We start from the raw sequence: 22,976 nt of genomic DNA on the forward strand, positions 1-22,976 counted from the left end.
GTCATTGTTCATTGGCTGAGATTTGTATAACTCCTCCTGTTTACCTGTGCTTTATTGGCTGATTATGAAGCAACCAAGCTCTGTTGTTTTATGAAAAAACACCACGCACTTGGTCAGGGGTTCATCGAGATGTGGAGCTAAGAATGTGAGGATGGTGGTTATGTCTGTTTACTTGGGAAGATACAGGAGGCAGGGTTGTACTAAGATCTATTATACCAAAAGGCTAAAAGGGCGCTTTATTAGCGCAGGAGACATGGATTACGCGTAGCATATAGTGGAATTTCCACGACAATGAGCTGACAGGGTTTTTCAGGATACTGCGAACTAAATATATAAAATTGAGCTATTTATGGGTAAATTAATATGCAATAGATAAGTAATACTGATGGATATAAGTTTAGCCCCATCTAGGTCTAAAGAATTTGTACGGCTCGGTTATTTGAGGTCTTTACTGAGCTGAGACATTTGTTTCTCCCCACTAGATGGCAGTGTGGCTTAAGCAATATCCTTGACTGTTTTGGTATTTACCTGTATACATCCATAGTTTGATATTTTTCACCCCTAGTCTGGCGATTTTTGCAATCTTAGCTGCTGTTTTGTTAATTTGATGTTGCAAATATTTCTATATAGAGTCTCAAGCTCGTGGTGGGATGGGGCGGAATATAGGCCCAAGCTGTCCCCTTCTCCTCATCTTCTCTCTGTATACATGTATGGTGGCCTGGTCGGGATCAGGCAGATGGAGGAGCGACAAACAGCCATGACCGCACATCCTGCCATTACCGCGCATGCGCCGAATATTCATGCACGCACGGTAGCACATTCTGCCATCCTGGCCACATATTATGACACCAGGGCGGGGGGGGGGGGGGGGGGGCATTGTTGGCGCAAGTTTTACCCTATTTAAAGTGAGTATCACACATACTCCTCCAGGTGATCTACATGGAGGCAGGTATCTCTGGCCCTTGTGGTAGTGTGGGAAATCAGAGTGACTGTTCTCTTCAGCTGCAGGTATTTTGTGTCCAGCTCTGGGATGACTTACATGGCATAATTCGGGGGGCCCCTATGGATGGGTATTGACCCCCTGCCTGTGTCTTTGTAGACCTCACTCTGGGATTTCTGTTTGCCTACTGGGAGACTTGTGGATTAAGTATGTGCTGTGTAAGCAGATAGGAGGTACATGTTAATGGATGTTTGTATGTTTGCTTAGCAGAGCCTTGACAACTGTTTCTCGCTACCCGTGTCCCGTTAGATCTTTTCAGTTTAAATTTCCTTTCTTGAGTTGTATTTTACCGATATACAGGATTAAAGAGACAGACATTTAGTTATGTTTTGTCCTTTTTTTTTTAAATTTACTTCCCACTAGCATCACTCTCTGGCTCTGATTTAGCAACTCTACATTCCCCGGAATCCTCTCCCCATTCCTAGGGTTGGTTTTTGTGGCCTGGGGGTAGGGCCCCCCTCCTTTGACTTGGTCCGTTCGTCCGCAACTGCACACTTTCTAGCATTCCTGACTGGGTCAGAGTGAATATTGCGTGCATCTCTCCTAATATTGATGAGTTCTCTGTTCTCATATCAATTGTGAGTCAGTGGTTGAATAATCAAAATTAATGAAATATAAACAAAAATGTTTATTATTTATGGACTGTATATTATATATGTGTTTTTGTATTTTTCTAGTTGTTTGAACCATATATATCCCCCGAACCCTTAAAGAAGTCGACACAGGTGAAACGCGTTGGTATGATTTTCTCTTTCCCGCTTTAATACATGTTGTATACAAAATGAACTATTACCTGAGATTTATGCTATAAATATATATATATATATATATATATATATATATATATATATATGTATGACACTACATGTGGGAAAGAAACTGTACCTTCAGGGAGTTTTTCTTGGTCTGTACAATATGTGTAGGAACAAATCTATGCTTTTAAGGGGTATTACCCCCAGTATATCTTTTTTACTAATTTGTAATAAAACCTTTTTTTTACTCTTACAGGTAGTCCCCGAGTTACGAACGGGTTAGGGACTGCCGGTTTGTTCTTAAGTCGGATATGTTCGTAAGTCGGAAGCGCATGCGCAGAATGGTAGAGACGTCGCTTTCCGATGTTTTTTGATGTTCTGTCAAGTAGCTGCGCATTCACAGACGTCGTTTTCCGATGTTTTCCGAGGTGCCCGCCGTCAAAAAGTGGCCACGCATGCGCAGAACGTCACGCCACCTCCCGTTTGTAAGTAGGAGTCGTTCGCAAGTTGGAGGTTCGTAACTCGGGGACTGCCTGTATATATTTAGTGATAATTTTTCGAAGCAGAGGTTCCCAGCACTTCTAAAGTCCCATTCTTTGCATTGCATTTACTTCTAGGCCTTGTAAATGGTGCACCGTGTTCTGGGTGGTGCTCTGAGGATCTGAGGCCTGTAATACACACAGTGCTCTGGATGGTGGTCTGATGAAACCTGTAATGCACACACTGTTCTGGATGGTGGTCTGAGGAGGCCTGTAATGCACACAGTGCTCTGGAAGGTGGTCTTAGGAGGCCTGTAATGCACAGAGTGCTCTGGATGGTGGTCTGAGGAAACCTGCAATGCACGCAGTGCTCTGGATGGTGATCTGAGGAGACCTGTAGTGCACACAGTGCTCTAGACGGTGGTCTTAATAGGCCTGTAATGCACACAGTGCTCTGGACGGTGGTCTGAGAAGGCCTGTAATGCACACAGTGCTCTGGATGGTGATCTGAAGAAACCTGTAATGCACACAGTGCTCTGGATGGTGATCTGAGGAAACCTGTAATGCACACAGTGCTCTGGCTGGTGGTCTGAGGAGGCTTGTAATGCACACAGTGCTCTGGATGGTGGTCTGAGGAGGCCTGTAATGCACACAGTGCTCTGGATGGTGATCTGAGGAGGCCTGTAATGCATACAGTGCTCTGGATGGTGATCTGAGGAGGCCTGTAATGCACACAGTGCTCTGGATGGTGGTCTGAAGAGGCCTGTAATGCACACATTGCTCTGGGTGGTGATCTGAGGAGGCCTGTAATGCACACAGTGCTTTGGATGGTGGTCTGAGGAGACCTGTAATGCACACAGTGCTATGGATGGTGGTCAGAGGAGACCTGTAATGCACACAGTGCTCTGGATGGTGATCTGAGGAGGCCTGTAATGCACACAGTGCTTTGAATGGTGGTCTGAGGAGACATGTAATGCACACAGTGCTATGGATGGTGGTCTGAGGAGACCTGTAATGCACACAGTGCTCTGGATGGTGATCTGAGGAGGCCTGTAATGCACACAGTGCTCTAGACAGTCTGTGGAGGCCGGTAATGAAGCACAGTGCTAAGCATGCCACACCACTAAGCTTGCTACGGTCGCTACCTTGTTTGCTCAGGGGGGAAACATTCACAGGCTTTACAGGTAGACTCCAGGGAAACCAGAAGTTCACATGGGTAAACGTCCCTCGCTCACATTTTTATTCATTTACGAAAATTGGAATTGATTTTCATCATAGTTTTTGTCAATTGAAGAAAATTTGGGGTCATTTCTGTTTAGTTTTTGTAACTGGAAACATGCCACTGAGGAAAATTATGATGAAAATATTTTCGTCTACGAAATTAACACTGCATGGCAGTGGTTTGCCTTTCCTGGCAATGGAACTGTTCATATATTTTTTTCAAAAGATTTTATTGTCAAAGAAGCAAAGTGAAAAGTGAAGTGTCACCTGGGATTGTTCTTTTTTCATACATTGAGTATTGTTTACTGCTAAAAAATGCTATACAATACAAGAAAAGGCTGCATCAGCCTACTTCAAGCTGCATTCCTATTGGATTGTACAGAAGAGAAGCAGTTCTTATGTAAAAAAATTGTGCCTGAGCTGTATCCAGAAAAAAAATCAACATTTTGTTTGGAATTCCTCCAGAAAAGTAGCAATGCACTTCCTGGTATGTGAGGGTGCCTAGGCACTCCCATTCTGTATCTTCAAAGCTGTATACTCACAGTGTGAAAGTTCAGGCGCTGCTGCCCCTGACTTCTAGTCTCAGCAGATCTGGAATGTGATTAGGTGATGTACCTATAGGGCTGCTCACTGTTCTCTTTCCTGGAGGCTCCAACAAGAGGAAGCAAAGCCCTGCCTATAGCAAGATGGTGACCTCCACACAGAGACAATGAAGAACAAACATGGTCACTAATGGGAAAAAGACCAGCTGTATAGAGACCACAGCAGGGACGTGCAGTCAGGGGAGGCAGGTTCACTTGCCATGAACATATAATAATAATAAAATAAAAAATAATAAGGCCGAGCTTCGAGGGTCGTAGCTCAGGGACCTTGGGTCACAGAGACCCCAAATTTAGGGAATAGGTAACCAAAGTCCTACCCCACCACTGGGGTCCTGCTACTTATAGTTCTGGAGATACGGGGCTCCTTGCGCAGCCTGTCAGAAGCTAAATACAGAGCAGCCAGTTTAAAACCACCTGGCACACTCTGTGACTGAGAGGATGAGCTCACAGTGCCTCTCACTTCCTGTCAGAGGCACTGAGCTCAATAGACAGCTTGGAGTCTTGGACCAATAGTAAAGCGCCATTGGAACAAGCTGTCCAATAAAAATGCTGCAGTGGAGGCACGCCTCTCACTGCAGTATAATAGAAGGGCGCATGTGTCTCAAAGACAAATACTCCCTTCCAGCCCAGCCCTCTTATCTACAATGAAAAAAACATTTGTTTATGGGTATAAGATTTACCCACAATCCCATGTTTTTCTCACACAGTTAAGAGGGAGAATGAGAATCTGCAGCTGCTGAAAAGGTACAAGCTAAATCATATATTATTATGCTATATGTTATAAGATAATAATTTGTCTGTTAAGCCACCTGCTTGAGTACAGTTTTTGAAAATATAGTAAATTACCTTAAAAACAATATATAATAATTATTTGTATATTACTTACTAATGGTAATTAACTCCTTGCCACCCAGGCCAATTCTGACACTTCTCTCCTACATATAAAAATCATAATTTTTTTGCTAGAAAATTACTCAGAACCCCCAAACATTTTATATATATATAATATATATATATATATATATATATATATATATATATATATATATATATATATATATATATATATATATATATATATATATATATGGTGAGTACATGGATTGAAAACTGGCTAAAAGGGCGAGTTCAGAGGGTGGTGATAAATGGGGAGTACTTAGAATGGTCAGGGGTGGGTAGTGGGGTCCCCCAGGGTTCTGTGCTGGGACCAATCCTATTTAAATTTGTTCATAAACGACCTGGAGGGTGGGATAAACAGTTCAATCTCTGTATTTGCAGACGATACTAAGCTAAGCAGGGCAATAACTTCTCCGCAGGATGTGGAAATCTTGCAAAAAGATCTGAACAAATTAATGGGGTGGGCAACTACATGGCAAATGAGGTTTAACCACTTGCTTACTGGGCACCTAAACCCCCTTCTGCCCAGACCAATTTTCAGCTTTTAGCGCTGTCACTCTTTGAATGACAATTGCGCAGTCATACAACACTGTACCCAAATGAAATTTTTATCATTTTTTTTACCACAAATAGAGCTTTCTTTTGGTGGTATTTGATCACTTCTGGGTTTTTTATTTTTTGTTAAAATGAAAAAAGACCAAATAAAAAAAAAAATACAAAACCGTTTTATATTTTGTTAATAAATTTTGCAAACAGGTAATTTTTATCCTTCATTGATGTACGCTGATGAGGCTACACTGATGGGCACTGATAGGCTGCATTGATGAGCACTGATAAGGCGACACTGATGGGCACTAATAGGCGGAACTGGTGGGCGCTGATGAGGTGGAACTGGTGGGCACTGAGATGTGGCACTGATGGGCGGCACTGATAGGTGGCACTGATAGGGGGCAGTGATGGGCACTGATGGGTGGCAGTGATGGGCACTGATCGGCACTGGCAGGAGACACTGATAGGCAGCACTGCTAGGTGGCACTGATTGGCACCACTGGTGGGCATTGATAGGTGGCCCTCGTGGGTATTGATAGGTGGCACTGATGTACTGGTGGACACTGATTGGTGGGCACTGATTTGTGGGCACATATGAGGCAGCTTCGCCTCTCCCTGCTCGGGACCGATGTCCCTTCAACAGAAGCCGGTGATCGGCTTTTTTTTCTCCTCACACTGTCAGGTGAAAAGAAAAAAAGAACGATTACCAATCCTCTGTTTACATCACATGATCAGCTGTCATTGGCTGACAGCTGATCACGTGGTAAGGTGTCGGGATCGACCCCTTACTCCGATCTGTGATCACCCGAATCTCATTGACTTGGGTGATCACAGCACCTGCTGCGCGCGCCCTGCAGGGGGCGTGGCCAGATTGCAAAGGGGAGGACGTCTATTGAGGCCCTCCCAGCAATGCAGATCCAGCCGTCATTCGGCTATAGCGCGGATCTGAAGAAGTTAATGTAAAAAAATGTAAAATAATGCATTTGAGTGGCAAAAATCTGAATGCAATCTATACACTGGGGGGAGAACCTCTGGGGGAATCTAGGATGGAAAAGGACCTGGGGGTCCTAGTGGATGATAGGCTCAGCAATGGCATGCAATGCCAAGCTGCTGCTAACAAAGCAAACAGAATATTGGCATTAAAAAGGGGAATAACTCCAGAGATAAAACGATAATTCTCCCACTCTACAAGACTCTGGTCCGGCCGCACCTGGAGTAATCTGTCCAGTTCTGGGCACCAGTCCTCAGGAAGGATGTACTGGAAATGGAGCGAGTACAAAGAAGGGTAACAAAGCTAATAAAGGGTCTGGAGGATCTTAGTTATGAGGAAAGGTTGTGAGCACTGAACTTATTCTTTCTGGAGAAGAGACGCTTGAGAGGGGATTTGATTTCAATTTACAATTACTGTACTGGTGACCCCACAATAGGGATAAAACTTATTTGCGGAAGGGAGTTTAATAAGACACGTGGTCACTCATTAAAATTAGAAGAAAAGAGGTTTAACCTTAAACTACGTAGAGGGTTCTTTACTGTAAGAGCGGCAAGGTTGTGGAATTCCCTTCCACAGGCGGTGGTCTCAGCGGGGAGCATCGATTGTTTTAAGAAACTATTAGATAAGCACCTGAAAGGCCGCAACATACAGGGATATACAATGTAATACTGACACATAATCACACATAGGTTGTACTTGATGGTCTTTTTTCAACCTCACCTACTATGTAACTATGTAAAACAAGTCCTTATGCTGGTTAAATGAATAACTTGTGAAAATTGTAACCTGTATGTTTCTGGCTCTGATACTAGCCAGTGCCTCACCAGCCACTGACCTCACCGCACATCCCTGGACCACAGGCAACACTGGTGACTAGTCCTTTGCCCTCTGCTCGCTGCACAGCTTCCAGAGTTCAGTTCCTCTTTAGGGCTGCACGCACACTGGGTATCAGGCCTGGACTGGGACAAAAAATAGGCCCGGGCGTTTTAGACTGAGCAGCCAACTTTTACGGGGGGAGAGACGTCAGTAGACATTCGTGGGGGTGCCTGGTGTCGGTCCTCCACACTGTAATGTGCAGGGACACTATGATATAAAGGGGACTGCGCTGTAAAGGGGCACTGTAATGATTAAAGTGCCCCTTTACAGTGCAGTGCCCTTTATATTACAGTGTCCCAATCCTATTGTGGCCATACAATGCTAGTACTGTCTGTCTCCTATTGTGCCCACACTGCCCAGTGACACTGACTTGCTCTCTCTGGTGGTCCTGGACAGCATTGCGCTCTCTTTCTGGTCGTGTGGTACAGTGTGGCTCTCTCTGGTGGTGCGGTACAGCGTGGCTCTCTCTGGTGGTACGGTACAGTGTGGCTCTCTGATGGTGCGGGTACAGTGTAGCTCTCTCTCTCCGGTGGTGCGGTGCAGCATTGCTCCCTCTCTCTGGTGGTGCAGTACAGCGTGGCTCGCTCTCTGGTGGTGCGGTGCAGCGTGGCTCTCTCTTTGGTGGTGCGGTGCAGCGTGGCTCTCTCTCTGTGGTGGTGCGGTACAACGTGGCTCTCTCTCTGGTGGTGTGGGTACAGCGTGGCTCTTATGGCTTTCTGGTGGTGTGGGTACAGCGTGGCTCTCATGGCTCTCTGGTGGTTCGGGTACAGTGTGGCACTCTGGTGGTGCAGGTACAGCGTGGCTCTCATGGCTCTATGGAGGGGCGGATACACCGTGGTGCTCTCTCTCTCTGGTGGTGTGGGTACAGCGTGGCTCTAGTGGTGTGGGTACAGCGTGGCTCTATCTAGTGGTGTGGGTACAGCGTGGCTCCATCTGGTGGTGCTGGGGCTATTAGTTCCCCCAGCACAGTCCTCTTTCTTTTTCCATGTCTCCTGTAGTACCTGCTTGTTTCCAGGATTTCTCTTTTCCCCCCAGCAGAGTGCATGCTGGGGAATGTAGCCATCTCCCTGCTGAGATCAATTGGGCCTCATATCTCTGGGACTACATTTCCCATGATGCCCCACTAGTTTTTTCTGATTGGCCCTTCGCTGTGGCCAATTGGGAGGGAAGAACAAGCAGGAAGCTTTCTTCTCTCCCGTCCCATGCTGCCCACAAGCCCGACATGAGAAAGGGGGAGAGGGGGGGGGCATCCTGACAGTGGCCCAGAGAAGGAGCAGCAGTCCGTAGGGGCCGAGAGCGGAACTGTCAGCGCGGCTCTGTGTAGGGTTGCCACCTTTTCTTCAAGCCAAACCCGAACACTTTAGCGATGCATGGCAAATTTTTTTGTAGTATACACCATAGGATTGTAAAGACCTGGGACACCTTTGGGTGCACTAAGGAGAGCAATAATGCGGCACGCTTTATTGGACAGTGTTACCTCCTATAACACAAGGGTCATTGTCACCCCCCTTCATAAAATACGGGTCAGTGTTACCCCCTCCATAATTTAGGGGTCCCCCATAGAGGACCCCCATTAGGTCCCCTTATATCAGCACCCCCCTTAGAGACCTCTATAAGATCAGGGAACCCCCCCCCCATCAGTGTCCCCTGCCCCTAAAGACCCACATTAGACTGCCTTACCCAGAGCCGTTTAGAGCCAGGAAATGTGTAAGCTGGAGTTTGGGGGCGGAGCGAAGCTGCTCTACTGTAGTGCTATTTTCTTTCTTTCCTTCTATTGTGTGGGGGGGCTTTAAGAGAAGGCAAAGTAGAGGCAGGTGCTGCATCGCTGTGCCCAGTGTGTCGGGAGGACACAGGAATCAAAACATCCGAACTTGTGCACTCACTCTCAGGGCCGCTGTTAGGAATCATGGGGCGCTCGCCCGCTGAGGGGGGAGAAGAGGTGGGGGAGGGAGGTGAGAAAGGGTGAGAGGAGGAGGTAAGGGGGTGAGGAGGCAAAAGAGAGAGGGGGAGGGGATTGGGGGTGTGAGGGGGAGTGGGGTGAGAGAGAGAGAGGAGGGGTGGGCGAGAGAAGGGGGCTGAGAGGGAGGAGGGGTGAGAGAGAAAGGTGGTAAGAGAGGGGGTGGCCTGATAGAGAAGGGGAATAGCTGACAGAGAAGGGGAATAGCTGACAGAGAGGGGGAATAGCTGACAGAGAGGGGGAATAGCTGACAGAGAGGGGAGTAGCTGACAGAGAGGGGAGTAGCTGACAGAGGGTGGGAGAGAGAAGGGGGGTGAGAGGGGGGGGAGAGAGAAAGGTGGTAAGAGAGAGGGTGGCCTGACAGAGAGGGGGGTAGAGGGGGGGGTAGCTGACAGGGGAGGGAAGCTGAAGGAGGGGGGTAGCTGACAGAGGGGTAGCTGACAGAGGGGAGTGGCTTACAGAGGGGGGAGTGGCTTACAGAGGGGGGAGTGGCTGACAGAGGGGGGAGTGGCTGACAGAGAGCGGCAGGCTGACAGAGGGGGGTGAGAGGGCAGATGAGAAAGTTACCTCAGTGAAGACTTGAGGAGACACAGCAGAGCACACGCCAGGCAAGGAGGCGGGACTCTGGAAGGCCACGATCACCCACAGTCCAGCCCCGCCTCCACATGTGACCCTCGTGTCCACCGCCCGCACATGACCTATTCAGCCAATCACAGGCTGAATAGGTACGCCTGCTGACCATCGCTGAGCTCGGCTTGGAGGCGGAGCGCACAGGCACTAATATATGTGTAACACTGATGGCGGGCGCGGGAATTGGGATGCGCCGCTCTAGGTTGAACTGCTGCTATATGTGCCCAGGTTTCAGGCGGCTTGAAAACCGGGCACATGTGTCCAAACCCGGACTGTCCGGGTCAAAACCGGACAGGTGGCAACCCTAGCTCTGAGGCTGAGCTGTGTGTGAGAGACACACAGTTCAGCCCATGCAGCCGCTAGTTCCGCCGGAGAAGGCACAGGCACGGCCGCATAGCAGTAGGCGAGTGGCGGCCGTGACCTGTGTTAACCCTGTCCAGGCCGCGGTCGCCGCTTACCTTCCCGCTGTGTGGCCTGAACATCAACAGGCCACGGAACGGGCGGCCCCGGCCCACCGGGCAAATGCCTGGTCTGCCCTATGGCCAGTCAACAGGGGTATTTACCCCTGTGTGTCCCATGGCTTGTGTATTTGTGTTCAATGAATATCTGATTGTACAATCTACTATAGATTATAAAAGAATTCATATTTCACAGGTTTTCTTTAATCCTGTCTTTGCATTTTTTTGTATTTATATTTACAGATTGTATTTATGTTTAAAAAAGAATCTTTTAGACCTGAAGATTGCTGGAAGAGATTTTAAGTGCTTGGGTGTAACTTACATTTTTTACCATCACATAGGAGACAAAAATTCCCCTATATGATAGAATGTTTGGTGACAGGCTCTCTTTAATGATACAGCAGGGATCTAACAGGCCAAATTAAATTCTATTCTGCTGCTGCAGATTAATTTATAAGTAACTGTTTTTTTTTTTTTAGCCTGCAAAATATGTGTGAAATATGTAATCCGGCACCTTGAAATAAAATGTTTGGACACCCCTGGTCCAGCATAGTGTAGGGGAGAATAGGCTGCACGGACCGGTCTAGCAGATTGTAGGGGAGAAGAGGCTGCAGGGACCGGTCTAGCAGATTGTAGGGGAGAAGAGGCTGCAGGGACCGGTCTAGCAGATTGTAGGGGAGAAGAGGCTGCAGGAACCGGTCTAGCAGACTGTAGGGCAGTCCAGGTTTACAAGATAACTGGAATACATCACAGGTGATATAATTTGCTGCTTAGTGATTGCAGTATTCTAGTCTGCATCTCCCCAAGGTAATACTTCAAATCTGGCCTGTTCGTGGGTCCTGAGGACAGGAGTTGGGTACCACTGCTGTAGGGGAAAAGAGGATAATACAAGTAAAAAGGCGCAAAGCACAGTTACCTTGAAAGTAAAACCGATTAGTCCAGAAACTGAAAACTGTAAAAATGCATGTGTAAGTTCATGCATATATACTGGGAGTATATACAAGAGGTCAGTCAGGGCGGCCACCAAAGGAACCAAAAGCAGGGTCCAGCAAGCTAAAACAACAACAAGGAGAGGGGCGCCTCTGAGTATAAATCATAAATACATTTTATTAAAACAACAATATCCACTCACATGGAAGTTGGAGAAGTTGCATTAGAGGGTCAGTTGGCTGGGCTGGAGAGATGCGGTGGAACTACAGGTCACAGCGGTTCCTGCAGGGCATGCCAGGTCCAAAGAGGATTAGTTCTTGCAGCCGGGTTCAGTCTCTTGCAGCGAGCAGTCCAACACAAATCCTGCTGGGTTGGGAGCCAGGTTATGTCCCAGATGCACAGATAGGGGTTCCAGGGAAGGAAGGGAGAGATGTGTAGGACGCCAGAGCATCCGTTCAGCCGTGCTGCTGCTCACTGATAGAATGGTGTGAAGCCTCTAGGAAGGGAAAAGGCCGGCCGAGCCGAAGATCTCAAACGAGGCTTGGAGAGCAAGTACAGCGTGGCGCCCGGTGATGACGTCACACGCATGCGACGCGTTTCAGAATAGGCTTGCCATTGGTGGACGAATGGCCGCATTCCTTTGACAAAGGAATGCGGCCATTCGTCCACCAATGGCAAGCCTATTCTGAAACGCGTCGCATGCGTGTGATGTCATCACCGGGCGCCACGCTGTACTTGCTCTCCAAGCCTCGTTTGAGATCTTCGGCTCGGCCGGCCTTTTCCCTTCCTAGAGGCTTCACACCATTCTATCAGTGAGCAGCAGCACGGCTGAACGGATGCTCTGGCGTCCTACACATCTCTCCCTTCCTTCCCTGGAACCCCTATCTGTGCATCTGGGACATAACCTGGCTCCCAACCCAGCAGGATTTGTGTTGGACTGTTCGCTGCAAGAGACTGAACCCGGCTGCAAGAACTAATCCTCTTTGGACCTGGCATGCCCTGCAGGAACCGCTGTGACCTGTAGTTCCACCGCATCTCTCCAGCCCAGCCAACTGACCCTAATGCAACTTCTCCAACTTCCATGTGAGTGGATATTGTTGTTTTAATAAAATGTATTTATGATTTATACTCAGAGGCGCCCCTCTCCTTGTTGTTGTAGGGGAAAAGAGGCTGCAAGGACAGATCTAGCAGAGTGTAGGGGAGAAGAGGCTGCAGGGACTGGTCTAGCAGAATGTAGGGGAGAAGAGGCTGCAGGGACTGGTCTAGCAGAGTGTAGGGGAGAAGAGGCTGCAGGGACTGGTCTAGCAGAATGTAGGGGAGAAGAGGCTGCAGGGACTGGTCTAGCAGAGTGTAGGGGAGAAGAGGCTGCAGGGACTGGTCTAGCAGAATGTAGGGGAGAAGAGGCTGCAGGGACTGGTCTAGCAGAGTGTAGGGGAGAAGAGGCTGCAGGGACTGGTCTAGCAGAGTGTAGGGGAGAAGAGGCTACAGGGACTGATCTAGCAGAGTGTAGGGGGGGAAGAGGCTGCAGGGACTGGTGTAGAAGAATGTAGGGGAGAAGAGGCTGCAGGGACTGGTCTAGCAAAGTGTAGAGGAGAAGAGGCTCCAGGGACTGGTGTAGAAGAATGTAGGGGAGAAGAGGCTGCAGGGACTGGTCTAGCAGAGTGTAGAGGAGAAGAGGCTCCAGGGACTGGTGTAGAAGAATGTAGAGGATAGGAGGCTTAAGGGACCAGTCTAGCAGGGTGTAGGGGAGAAGAGGCTGCAGGGACTGGTCTAGCAGAGTGTAGGGGAGAAGAGCCCGCAGAGATCGGTATAGCAGAGTGTAGATGAGAAGAGGCTGCAGGGACTGGTCCAGCCAAGTGTAGGGGAGAAGAAGCTGCAGGGACTGGTCTAGTAGAGTGTAGGGGAGAAGAGGCTGAAGGGACTGGTCTAGTAGAGTGTAGGGGAGAAGAGGCTGCAGGGATTGGTGTAGTAGAGTGTAGGGGAGAAGAGGCTTCAGGGACCAGTCTAGCAGAGTGTAGGGGAGAAGAGCCTGCAGGGACTGGTCTAGCCAAGTGTAGGGGAGAAGAGGCTGCAGGGACTGGTCTAGTAGAGTGTAGGGGAGAAGAGGCTGAAGGGACTGGTCTAGTAGAGTGTAGGGGAGAAGAGGCTGCAGGGACTGGTGTAGTAGAGTGTAGGGGAGAAGAGGCTGCAGGGACCAGTCTAGCAGAGTGTAGGACAGAAGAGGCTGCAGGTACTGGTCTAGCAGAGTGTAGGGGAGAAGAGGCTGCAGGGACTGGTCTAGTAGAGTGTAGGGGAGAAGAGGCTGAAGGGACTGGTCTAGTAGAGTGTAGGGGAGAAGAGGCTGCAGGGACTGGTGTAGTAGAGTGTAGGGGAGAAGAGGCTTCAGGGACCGGTCTAGCAGAGTGTAGGGGAGAAGAGACTGCAGGGACTGGTCTAGCCAAGTGTAGGGGAGAAGAGGCTGCAGGGACTGGTCTAGTAGAGTGTAGGGGAGAAGAGTCTGCAGGGACTGGTCTAGTAGAGTGTAGGGGAGAAGAGGCTGCAGGGACTGGTCTAGTAGAGTGTAGGGGAGAAGAGGCTGCAGGGACCAGTCTAGCAGAGTGTAGGACAGAAGAGGCTGCAGGGACTGGTCTAGTAGAGTGTAGGGGAGAAGAGGCTGAAGGGACTGGTCTAGCAGAGTGTAGGGGAGAAGAGGCTGCAGGGACTGGTCTAGCAGAGTGTAGGGGAGAAGAGGCTACAGGGACTGATCTAGCAGAGTGTAGGGGGGGAAGAGGCTGCAGGGACTGGTGTAGAAGAATGTAGGGGAGAAGAGGCTGCAGGGACTGGTCTAGCAAAGTGTAGAGGAGAAGAGGCTCCAGGGACTGGTGTAGAAGAATGTAGGGGAGAAGAGGCTGCAGGGACTGGTCTAGCAGAGTGTAGAGGAGAAGAGGCTCCAGGGACTGGTGTAGAAGAATGTAGGGGAGAAGAGGCTTCAGGGACCAGTCTAGCAGGGTGTAGGGGAGAAGAGGCTGCAGGGACTGGTCTAGCAGAGTGTAGGGGAGAAGAGCCTGCAGAGATCGGTATAGCAGAGTGTAGATGAGAAGAGGCTGCAGGGACTGGTCCAGCCAAGTGTAGGGGAGAAGAGGCTGCAGGGACTGGTCTAGTAGAGTGTAGGGGAGAAGAGGCTGAAGGGACTGGTCTAGTAGAGTGTAGGGGAGAAGAGGCTGCAGGGATTGGTGTAGTAGAGTGTAGGGGAGAAGAGGCTTCAGGGACCAGTCTAGCAGAGTGTAGGGGAGAAGAGGCTGCAGGGACTGGTCTAGCCAAGTGTAGGGGAGAAGAGGCTGCAGGGACTGGTCTAGTAGAGTGTAGGGGAGAAGAGGCTGAAGGGACTGGTCTAGTAGAGTGTAGGGGAGAAGAGGCTGCAGGGACTGGTGTAGTAGAGTGTAGGGGAGAAGAGGCTGCAGGGACCAGTCTAGCAGAGTGTAGGACAGAAGAGGCTGCAGGTACTGGTCTAGCAGAGTGTAGGGGAGAAGAGGCTGCAGGGACTGGTCTAGTAGAGTGTAGGGGAGAAGAGGCTGAAGGGACTGGTCTAGTAGAGTGTAGGGGAGAAGAGGCTGCAGGGACTGGTGTAGTAGAGTGTAGGGGAGAAGAGGCTTCAGGGACCGGTCTAGCAGAGTGTAGGGGAGAAGAGACTGCAGGGACTGGTCTAGCCAAGTGTAGGGGAGAAGAGGCTGCAGGGACTGGTCTAGTAGAGTGTAGGGGAGAAGAGTCTGCAGGGACTGGTCTAGTAGAGTGTAGGGGAGAAGAGGCTGCAGGGACTGGTCTAGTAGAGTGTAGGGGAGAAGAGGCTGCAGGGACCAGTCTAGCAGAGTGTAGGACAGAAGAGGCTGCAGGGACTGGTCTAGTAGAGTGTAGGGGAGAAGAGGCTGAAGGGACTGGTCTAGTAGAGTGTAAGGGAGAAGAGGCTGAAGGGACTGGTCTAGCAGAGTGTAGGGGAGAAGAGGCTGCATGGACTGGTCTAGTAGAGCATATGGGTGAAGAGGCTGCATGGACTGGTCTAGCAGAGTGTAGGGGAGAAGAGGCTGCAGGGACTGGTCTAGTAGAGTGTAGGGGAGAAGAGGCTGAAGGGACTGGTCTAGCCAAGTGTAGGGGGGAATAGGTTTCAGGGCTAGTCTAGCAGAGTACAAGGGAGATGAGGCCCCATTTTAATTAGAAAACATGGAGAAGAACCATCCCTGAGACTGAATGTTTCTGAGGCCCCATTCTCACATAAGTGTACTTGGGACGTTCCTAGCTGTAAATGATATTTTAGCCCGTGTAGTACGAGGGCTGCCCCACTGCACCGGTGGATTTTTACTTCTTCATTTTCAGAAGGAGATCAGAAATCATAGGAGTTTTCTGTAAGGCGGCTGCAGATCCTAGATGCGAACACTTTCAGTTATGTTCAAGAGATAAAAGAAACGTTATATATATATATATATATATATATAATATATGAGGAGAAATGCAGAAGCAGCACATTCAAATACGACACATACGTGTCGGACTCCGTGTACAGACGCACGCACATACAAACACCTCTTTTGTTCCTGCTAAAGAAAAATAAGTTGTTATTTCTGAACTTACTATTATGAGCCATATTTGTGAAGACGGGCGAGATCACCTGCGGTGGGATGTCGGAGGGGTGGGGTGGAGGTGTGCACTCTCTCACTGCTGTGTGCAGATGTTGAAGAAACAAATTCTCAGAAAATGGACGTATAGTGTATGAGCCGGCCTATTTGTCTCCCTCTCACTGGCTCTGTAATCTCTCGCCAGACACAAACTGTTGAAATAAGATAAAAATGATGACTGTGGAAATAAAAAAAAAAATAGAGACAGCTCAACTCACAAAGCGAACTCAGTGGGATAATGGTCGGTTCACACCGGCATGACTTTGCAGCCGACCTGCACAGCACCACTTCATCACGGCTTGCATACAACTTCTTTAACAGAAGTCAATGCAAGTCATGCTGAAGTCACCCCTAAGTAGCGCAGGAACCTTTTACTAAGTCTGAGTGTCTTGAGTCGCACCGATTCATTTTTGTGCTGCCCTAGGCAAGACTAAAATTGGTCTCCCCCATCTAAATTTATCCTACCCTTTTCTTCTCAAATGGCTATTTAGGGTCTCTGGTGGCTATGTGGAGGTCTCTGATGGACTGTGGGGTAGTAACATGCAGTCTCTGGTATTACTGGTGAGAGGGGGGGGGGGGGTGAGAGAGAGAAAGAGAGAGAGAGAGAGAGAGAGAGAGAGAGAGAGAGAGGAGGATGAAAGAATGAGGGGGAAAGGGTGGGGGAGCGAGAGGGGAGTGAGACAGAGAGGGGAAGGGGGTGAGAGAGGGGGGGGCTCCCCTATCCCCCCATACTACACCAGGAGACTCTCCCATCCCCCCCCAAAAATAAACTACACCAGACTCTCACCTTCCAGCAGCCCGCTGGCTCCTTTTTACAAGCTTTGTGTAGAGAGTCTGCCGAGCCATGATCACAGCCTGGTCCTCACCCCCTGCACCCCCGTAACGATGCCACTGCGTCTCTGCAGTCCTCATAGTGTCCCTTCTGCCTGAGGGCGACACTGCCCCCCTGAAAAATGCCACCCAAGGCAAACACCTTTAGGGCGCCCGGGCACCTAAACTCCATTAGGGGCGCCCGGGTGCCGCCCCCTTTCTCCTCTCCACCCCCTATATGCAGTGGATAGATTAATGCAAAGCATGAATCTGTTTTCGGCCACCGCTGCCACCCCCCATTCATATGTCCGGCCCCTTTTGGGTCACCGGGCACATGAATTACAGCGGCCAGGGGTTTTTTTAAGCACCTGATTAGAGCCAGAGGCTCTAATAGGCTTCAAAATAGCATGGGCTCAGGACACTGAGGATGCGTCCTAAAACCCACCCAGGTGTGTTGCAACAGTGAATGAATATTCGCTGTTGCAACACTGATCCTCCTCCTGGCCAATCAGGAAGCAGGCATGAAACCCGTTTCCCTATGGGCCAAAACGGCAGGCAGTCCTATTGGATGCCTAGCGCTGGGAGGAGCAGAGAGGAGAGAGCTCCAGGAGAGGACACCAGAGCCCGCCAGGCTGGGAGATGGCCACAGCAGTTTAGACCGCTGCTCTCACCGCCCCCATTCACAGCAAGGACAGCGGGTGGTGGAGGGGGGTGTTAGTGCCATGCGGGGGGAGGATAAGCTGGCAGTTGTGCGAGTGCTGCTACACCGGCGGGGGGGGGATTGCTTGCCTCCCCCCCCAAAAAAAATCCACCAGCCGCCACTGCCTCACGGTAGATACACCCCTGTGTGTATGGCCAGCTTGAGGGTAGGAAAAAGTCAGCCGCACTCCAATTATTTTTAATAGCCAAAGCATTGACTGCATACAGTGATGTCTTCAACCAAAAACCAGCCTTTGTTGACGCGTTTCACCACTCGTGGCTTGCTCACAAGGATAGGGGAAGTCTTCCCATATTGGATTGTGCTATAGCTTTGTAAATGAAGCCTACAATTCTTGAAGCTTATTTTTATTCAAGTTTATACATTCAGGCTTATTATTATTATTATTATTATTATTATTATTATGTCTATTTTATATAGCGATGAATAAATGTAAAAAGCCTTTGCGCTACTAAGATGTGTTCAAATGGTAAAAGGTGTATAATACTAATAAATGAAAACAACTATCATAAATATGTGAAAAATCAAAGTGCGTAAGTGCAATCAAATAGATATATTAAATGCTGTTTGCAGCAAGATCTAACAGTGTTCACATCACACTCATAAAAGCAAAATAATCAATTAATGATCCCGCGCTCCAGTTTATGACGTAACGCGTAGGGAGTGGTCGGAGGCTGACTAAGATAATGGAAGTGACGTGAGAACGGCGCTCAGACGCCACGAGATTTGATTTTATTCCTTGTTTTTGTTTAATCCAATGTATGAGTCCAGTTTATTGATTTAATAAAAGCATTTTATATTTAACAATACTACACTATTGGGATAGTCTTTTTCCTCCATTCCTTCCTTGTTCTCTCCCCCCCCCCCCCCCCCGCCCCCTGTGGAGTACAAGAACATTATAAGGATGTGGATTTAAAGCTTCCATTCAGAGGGTACCATTCCCTCTGTTGACACCATCAATGGGGCACAATTCCTCCTAATAAAACCAATAATGGGGCGGTAATGCCGAGGCATTTTCTACTCCCACCGGCCACAGTCTGTCCCCCTTTAGCCTGAATGACAGTAAACTGACCCTTTGCTTAGAAAGTTTGGAGACCCCTGGACTATACAATCTCCTAGAAAAGGATCTCCATCTGAAGAAGTTAACTAATGGCCCCAAGGCTAATAGATAAAGATGCTGGTATCTATACCTATTAGCATTTGTGCCATTGCACACATCTGTTTTGATGGATATACCTTCTGCGGAATATCCTAGTCCATCTGCAATCTGTGGACAATCATGTAATTTAGGATTCCAGACAATCCAGATTGATAAATCATCTGATCCTCTGCAAATTGGACCATGCTTGTGCTCTGCTTTGAAAGTTTCAGTTCTTGTTGCCTTTAGTGGTGACCTTCAGCTGTACTCCCAAGTTATTCTTCTGTCTTTACCTTTAGAACAATCACCCAGCTGCATAGAACTCCTGGCCTGACCTTCACTAGGAACTGGACATGCAATATTTTGCGTGGGTTGTACTTTGGGATTGTCTGCCAATTCAAATTACACCATCAGAAGCTCTAGTGAAGATCAGGTGACAGCAGATAACCATCTTGCTGGTGTTTTCGACCAGTTGGCCTTGACAATTCTAATTAACCTGCATGGATCCCACCATCTAGGGATCTGTGCATCCAGGGATGTCACCCATCTGGGATCACTACACATACCTTGCAATTTTGCTAAAAATACTGTACTTATAATATTATGCCTTTATGCTTTCCAGGTCTATCCTCCTTAAACCATCCCAATCATGTTTTCTTGTTAATTTGATACGTCCTGTTAAAACCTCAAAAAGCTGTTTTCACTTCCTCTTTGGTTTGCTGTGGGATATCTTGTAAGAACCCTAGGATGAGATGTTTCCACCGTCTGAAAAGAATCAGTGGGGGTTTACTTCTCATAGGGGGTTATTTACTAAAGGAAAATCCACTTTGCACTGCAAGTGCACTTGGCAGTAAAGTCGCTGTAGATCCGAGGGGGACATGCAAGGATAATAAAAGACAGCATTTTAGCTTGCACATGATTGGATGATAAAATCAGCAGAGCTTCCACTCATTTCAGATCTACCCCTTAGATTTAGAGCGATTGCACTTCCAAGTGCACTTTCAGTGCAAAGTGGAGTTGCCTTTCTTTGCAAACATTCTGTAAGTCTACTGAAAGTTCTGGTTCAGTTATGTTGTGCAATTGTCCTCCCACCGCAAGAGGTCACTGTGGCTGAATTTTCATGCTGTGCACTTGCCGAGCTCTTGCTGTAGACTCATCAATGCAACTTTGCTCTTGCTAGAGACTTGCCACACAAATTCGCTACAAATTGGAAAAGTGTCAACTAGAACTTGTGCTTCAAGTGCTCTGCAAGTGTACAACTTACCAGTAAAAAATGGGCAACAAGTTAAGAAGACTTACAAATCAACACTGCCACAAATTCAACACTGTGACAAAAAGTCACACTATGGGCTTGATTTACTAAAACCAGAGAGTGCAAAATCTGGTGCACTTGTGCATGGTAGCCAATCAGCTTTTAACTTCAGTTTGTTCAGTTAAAGTGGAACTATAGGGGAGACTCTCTATTTTTTTTTTTTTTGGATAGAGTAAGGCCCCATACACACTATTAGATTTTCTGCAGATTTTTGTCTACAGATTTACCAAAAATGTGTAGTGCAAGGGCCTGCCTGATTGCATACAAATTGAAACTCTTAAGGTTTGACCTTATATTATATTGTTTTGGTAAATCTGAAGACAAAAATCTGCAGAAAATCCTAATAGTGTGTATGGGGTCCAAGTGAGGGCCACAACCCTTGTACGGTTAATTTTTGCCATCTTTGTCCCATTGGGGAGATTTCCCTTCACTTCCTGTCCCATTGCCAAACAGGAAGTGAAAGGAAATCCTTGCAAATTAAGGGAATCTCTAGGGTAACCCAAGGTTACCAGGTCTAATGTCCCCCATTGGAAGATTTCCCCTCTATTACTTTTCTGTGGACAACCCAAAATTTGGTGATTTTCTTTTACTTTCACTTTCAATGATAATGGTAAACAGGACAAATAAGAGAGGGTGACTCCACCAATCGGGGACACAGACAGCAATAAAAACTGACAGGTGTTCTAATCCATCTCCACTCTATCCAAAACGAAAAAAAAAAAATAAAAAATGTGCCTTTAGTTATACTTTAAGCTTTGACAATAAAAATCTGGAAGCTGATTGGTTTCTGTGCGCAGCTACACCAGATTTTGCTCTCTACAGTTTTAATAATTAACCCCTTATATATTTTGGGGTCCAATCACGATGCACACAATGTGTGTGCACAGGTTAGCTATTGTTTTTCAGTGGTGCTAGTTCACATTTGTGATGAGCTGATGTGGGTTATCATACATAATACAGCCTATTGATAAAAATGGCAGCATATGAAAATGCACGACTGTTGATAATTAACGTAAAAATGTATGAAATGATGCACATACTAGTATAAAGTCCAGCTCTTAGTGCACAGTCACTGCTTCACTTACCTTATGGTATAATGAAAGGTCCTCTTTAGAAGTACTTCCATGTATGTGTTATGGCACATCACCCAAGAACATATACGTCTCAACTATGGGCATTATATAGACTTTTGACTCCCATTCCTGTACATATATAGATAACGTACTCGTGTTGGGTCCTGACTGCGCACATATCAAAGTTCAGTTTCTGAGAGATATTGAGGGACAGCCTACCTGTCTAGATTTTACATATCCGAGTTCTGCATGCTACACAGAGCCAGATCAAAACAGAAACCCGCAGTAATTCTGTACATAGGGCCACACCTGTCTCTTACCTCTCTCAAGCAGCTTCCCTCTGTGATCCAGACCCAATCCAGCCCATAGTCGTGCCCACAGGGTGTGCCAGGTGTGCCTGGGCACACCCTAATCACCACGTGTGCTGCAGATTCCCCCTGTTTAGACCCCTAATATTTCACCAAACCCCCTTACGGGGCTCCTAAAGAAATGATCAAAAAAATCATCAAAAAATAAAATTGTAAAAAATAATAAAAAATAAAATAATGAAAACTACTGACTCCAAACTCTGCCCTACTGACACCGTCCACTGCTCCACTGACACCGCCCACTGCTCCACTGACACTGCCCACTGCTCCACTGACACCGTCCACTGCTCTACTGACCCCGTCCACTGCTCCACTGACACCGTCCACTGCTCCACTGACACCGTCCACTGCTCCACTGACACCGTCCACTGCCCTTCTGACACCGTCCACTGCCCTTCTGACACCGTCCACTGCTCTACTGACACCGTCCACTGCTCTACTGACACCGTCCACTGCTCCACTGACACCGTCCACTGCCCTTCTGACACCGTCCACTGCCCTTCTGACACCGTCCACTGCTCTACTGACACCGTCCACTGCTCTACTGACACCGCCCACTGCTCTACTGACACCGTCCACTGCTCTACTGACACCGTCCACTGCTCCACTGACACCGTCCACTGCTCCACTGACACCGTCCACTGCTCCACTGACACCGTCCACTGCTCTACTGACACTGTCCACTGCCCTTCTGACACCGTCCACTGCCCTTCTGACACCGTCCACTGCTCTACTGACACCGTCCACTGCTCTACTGACACCGCCCACTGCTCTACTGACACCGCCCACTGCTCTACTGACACCGCCCTCTGCTCTACTGACACCGTCCACTGCTCTACTGACACCGTCCACTGCTCTACTGACACCGTCCACTGCTCTACTGACACCATCCACTGCCCTTATGACACCGTCCACTGCCCTTATGACACCGTCCACTGCCCTTATGACACCGTCCACTGCTCTACTGACACCGTCCACTGCTCTACTGACACCGCCCTCTGCTCTACTGACACCGTACACTGCTCTACTGACACCGTCCACTGCTCTACTGACACCGTCCACTGCTCTACTGACACCGTCCACTGCTCTACTGACACCGTCCACTGCTCTACTGACACCGTCTACTGCCCTTCTGACACCGTCCACTGCCCTTCTGACACCGTCCACTGCTCTACTGACACCGTCCACTGCCCTTCTGACACCGTCCACTGCCCTTCTGACACCGTCCACTGCTCTACTGACACCGTTCACTGCCCTACTAACACCGTCCACTGCCCTACTGACACCGTTCACTGCTCTACTGACACCGTTCACTGCTGTACTGACACCGTCCACTGCTCTACTGACACCGTCCACTGCTCTACTGAAACCGTCCACTGCTCTACTGACACTGGCAGTATATATACACATGTACACATATATGTGTTTGAGCTTTGCGGTGCACACCCTAATGCAATAGGCTGCGCACACCTATGATCCAGCCATATCGTTTTTTTTGAGGCTTGAGTGGAATAATCTCTGGACCAAATTCTAATGGAATCTTTAGACATTTATTAAAGTATACCCAAT

At 48.2% G+C, this 22,976-nt stretch overlaps 1 protein-coding gene across 1 annotated transcript in view; it reads right to left on the minus strand.

Annotated features, from left to right (window-relative positions):
- LOC141148409 (NACHT, LRR and PYD domains-containing protein 1b allele 3-like) overlaps positions 1–21,367 on the minus strand; it is a 104,977-nt gene extending 83,610 nt beyond the window's left edge. Inside the window, exons 1-2 of the mRNA XM_073635884.1 lie at positions 21,052–21,367; positions 15,945–16,140 (exon numbers count right to left, since the gene is read on the minus strand). Coding sequence (XP_073491985.1) covers positions 15,945–15,957 — 13 coding nt within the window. The 5' untranslated portion in view covers positions 15,958–16,140; positions 21,052–21,367. The remainder of the gene's footprint in view (positions 1–15,944; positions 16,141–21,051) is intronic.
- Positions 21,368–22,976: the final 1,609 nt, after the last annotated feature.

This window comes from Aquarana catesbeiana, linkage group LG06, assembly GCF_042186555.1.
Source record: "Aquarana catesbeiana isolate 2022-GZ linkage group LG06, ASM4218655v1, whole genome shotgun sequence".
Classification (NCBI taxonomy): Eukaryota; Metazoa; Chordata; class Amphibia; order Anura; family Ranidae; genus Aquarana; species Aquarana catesbeiana.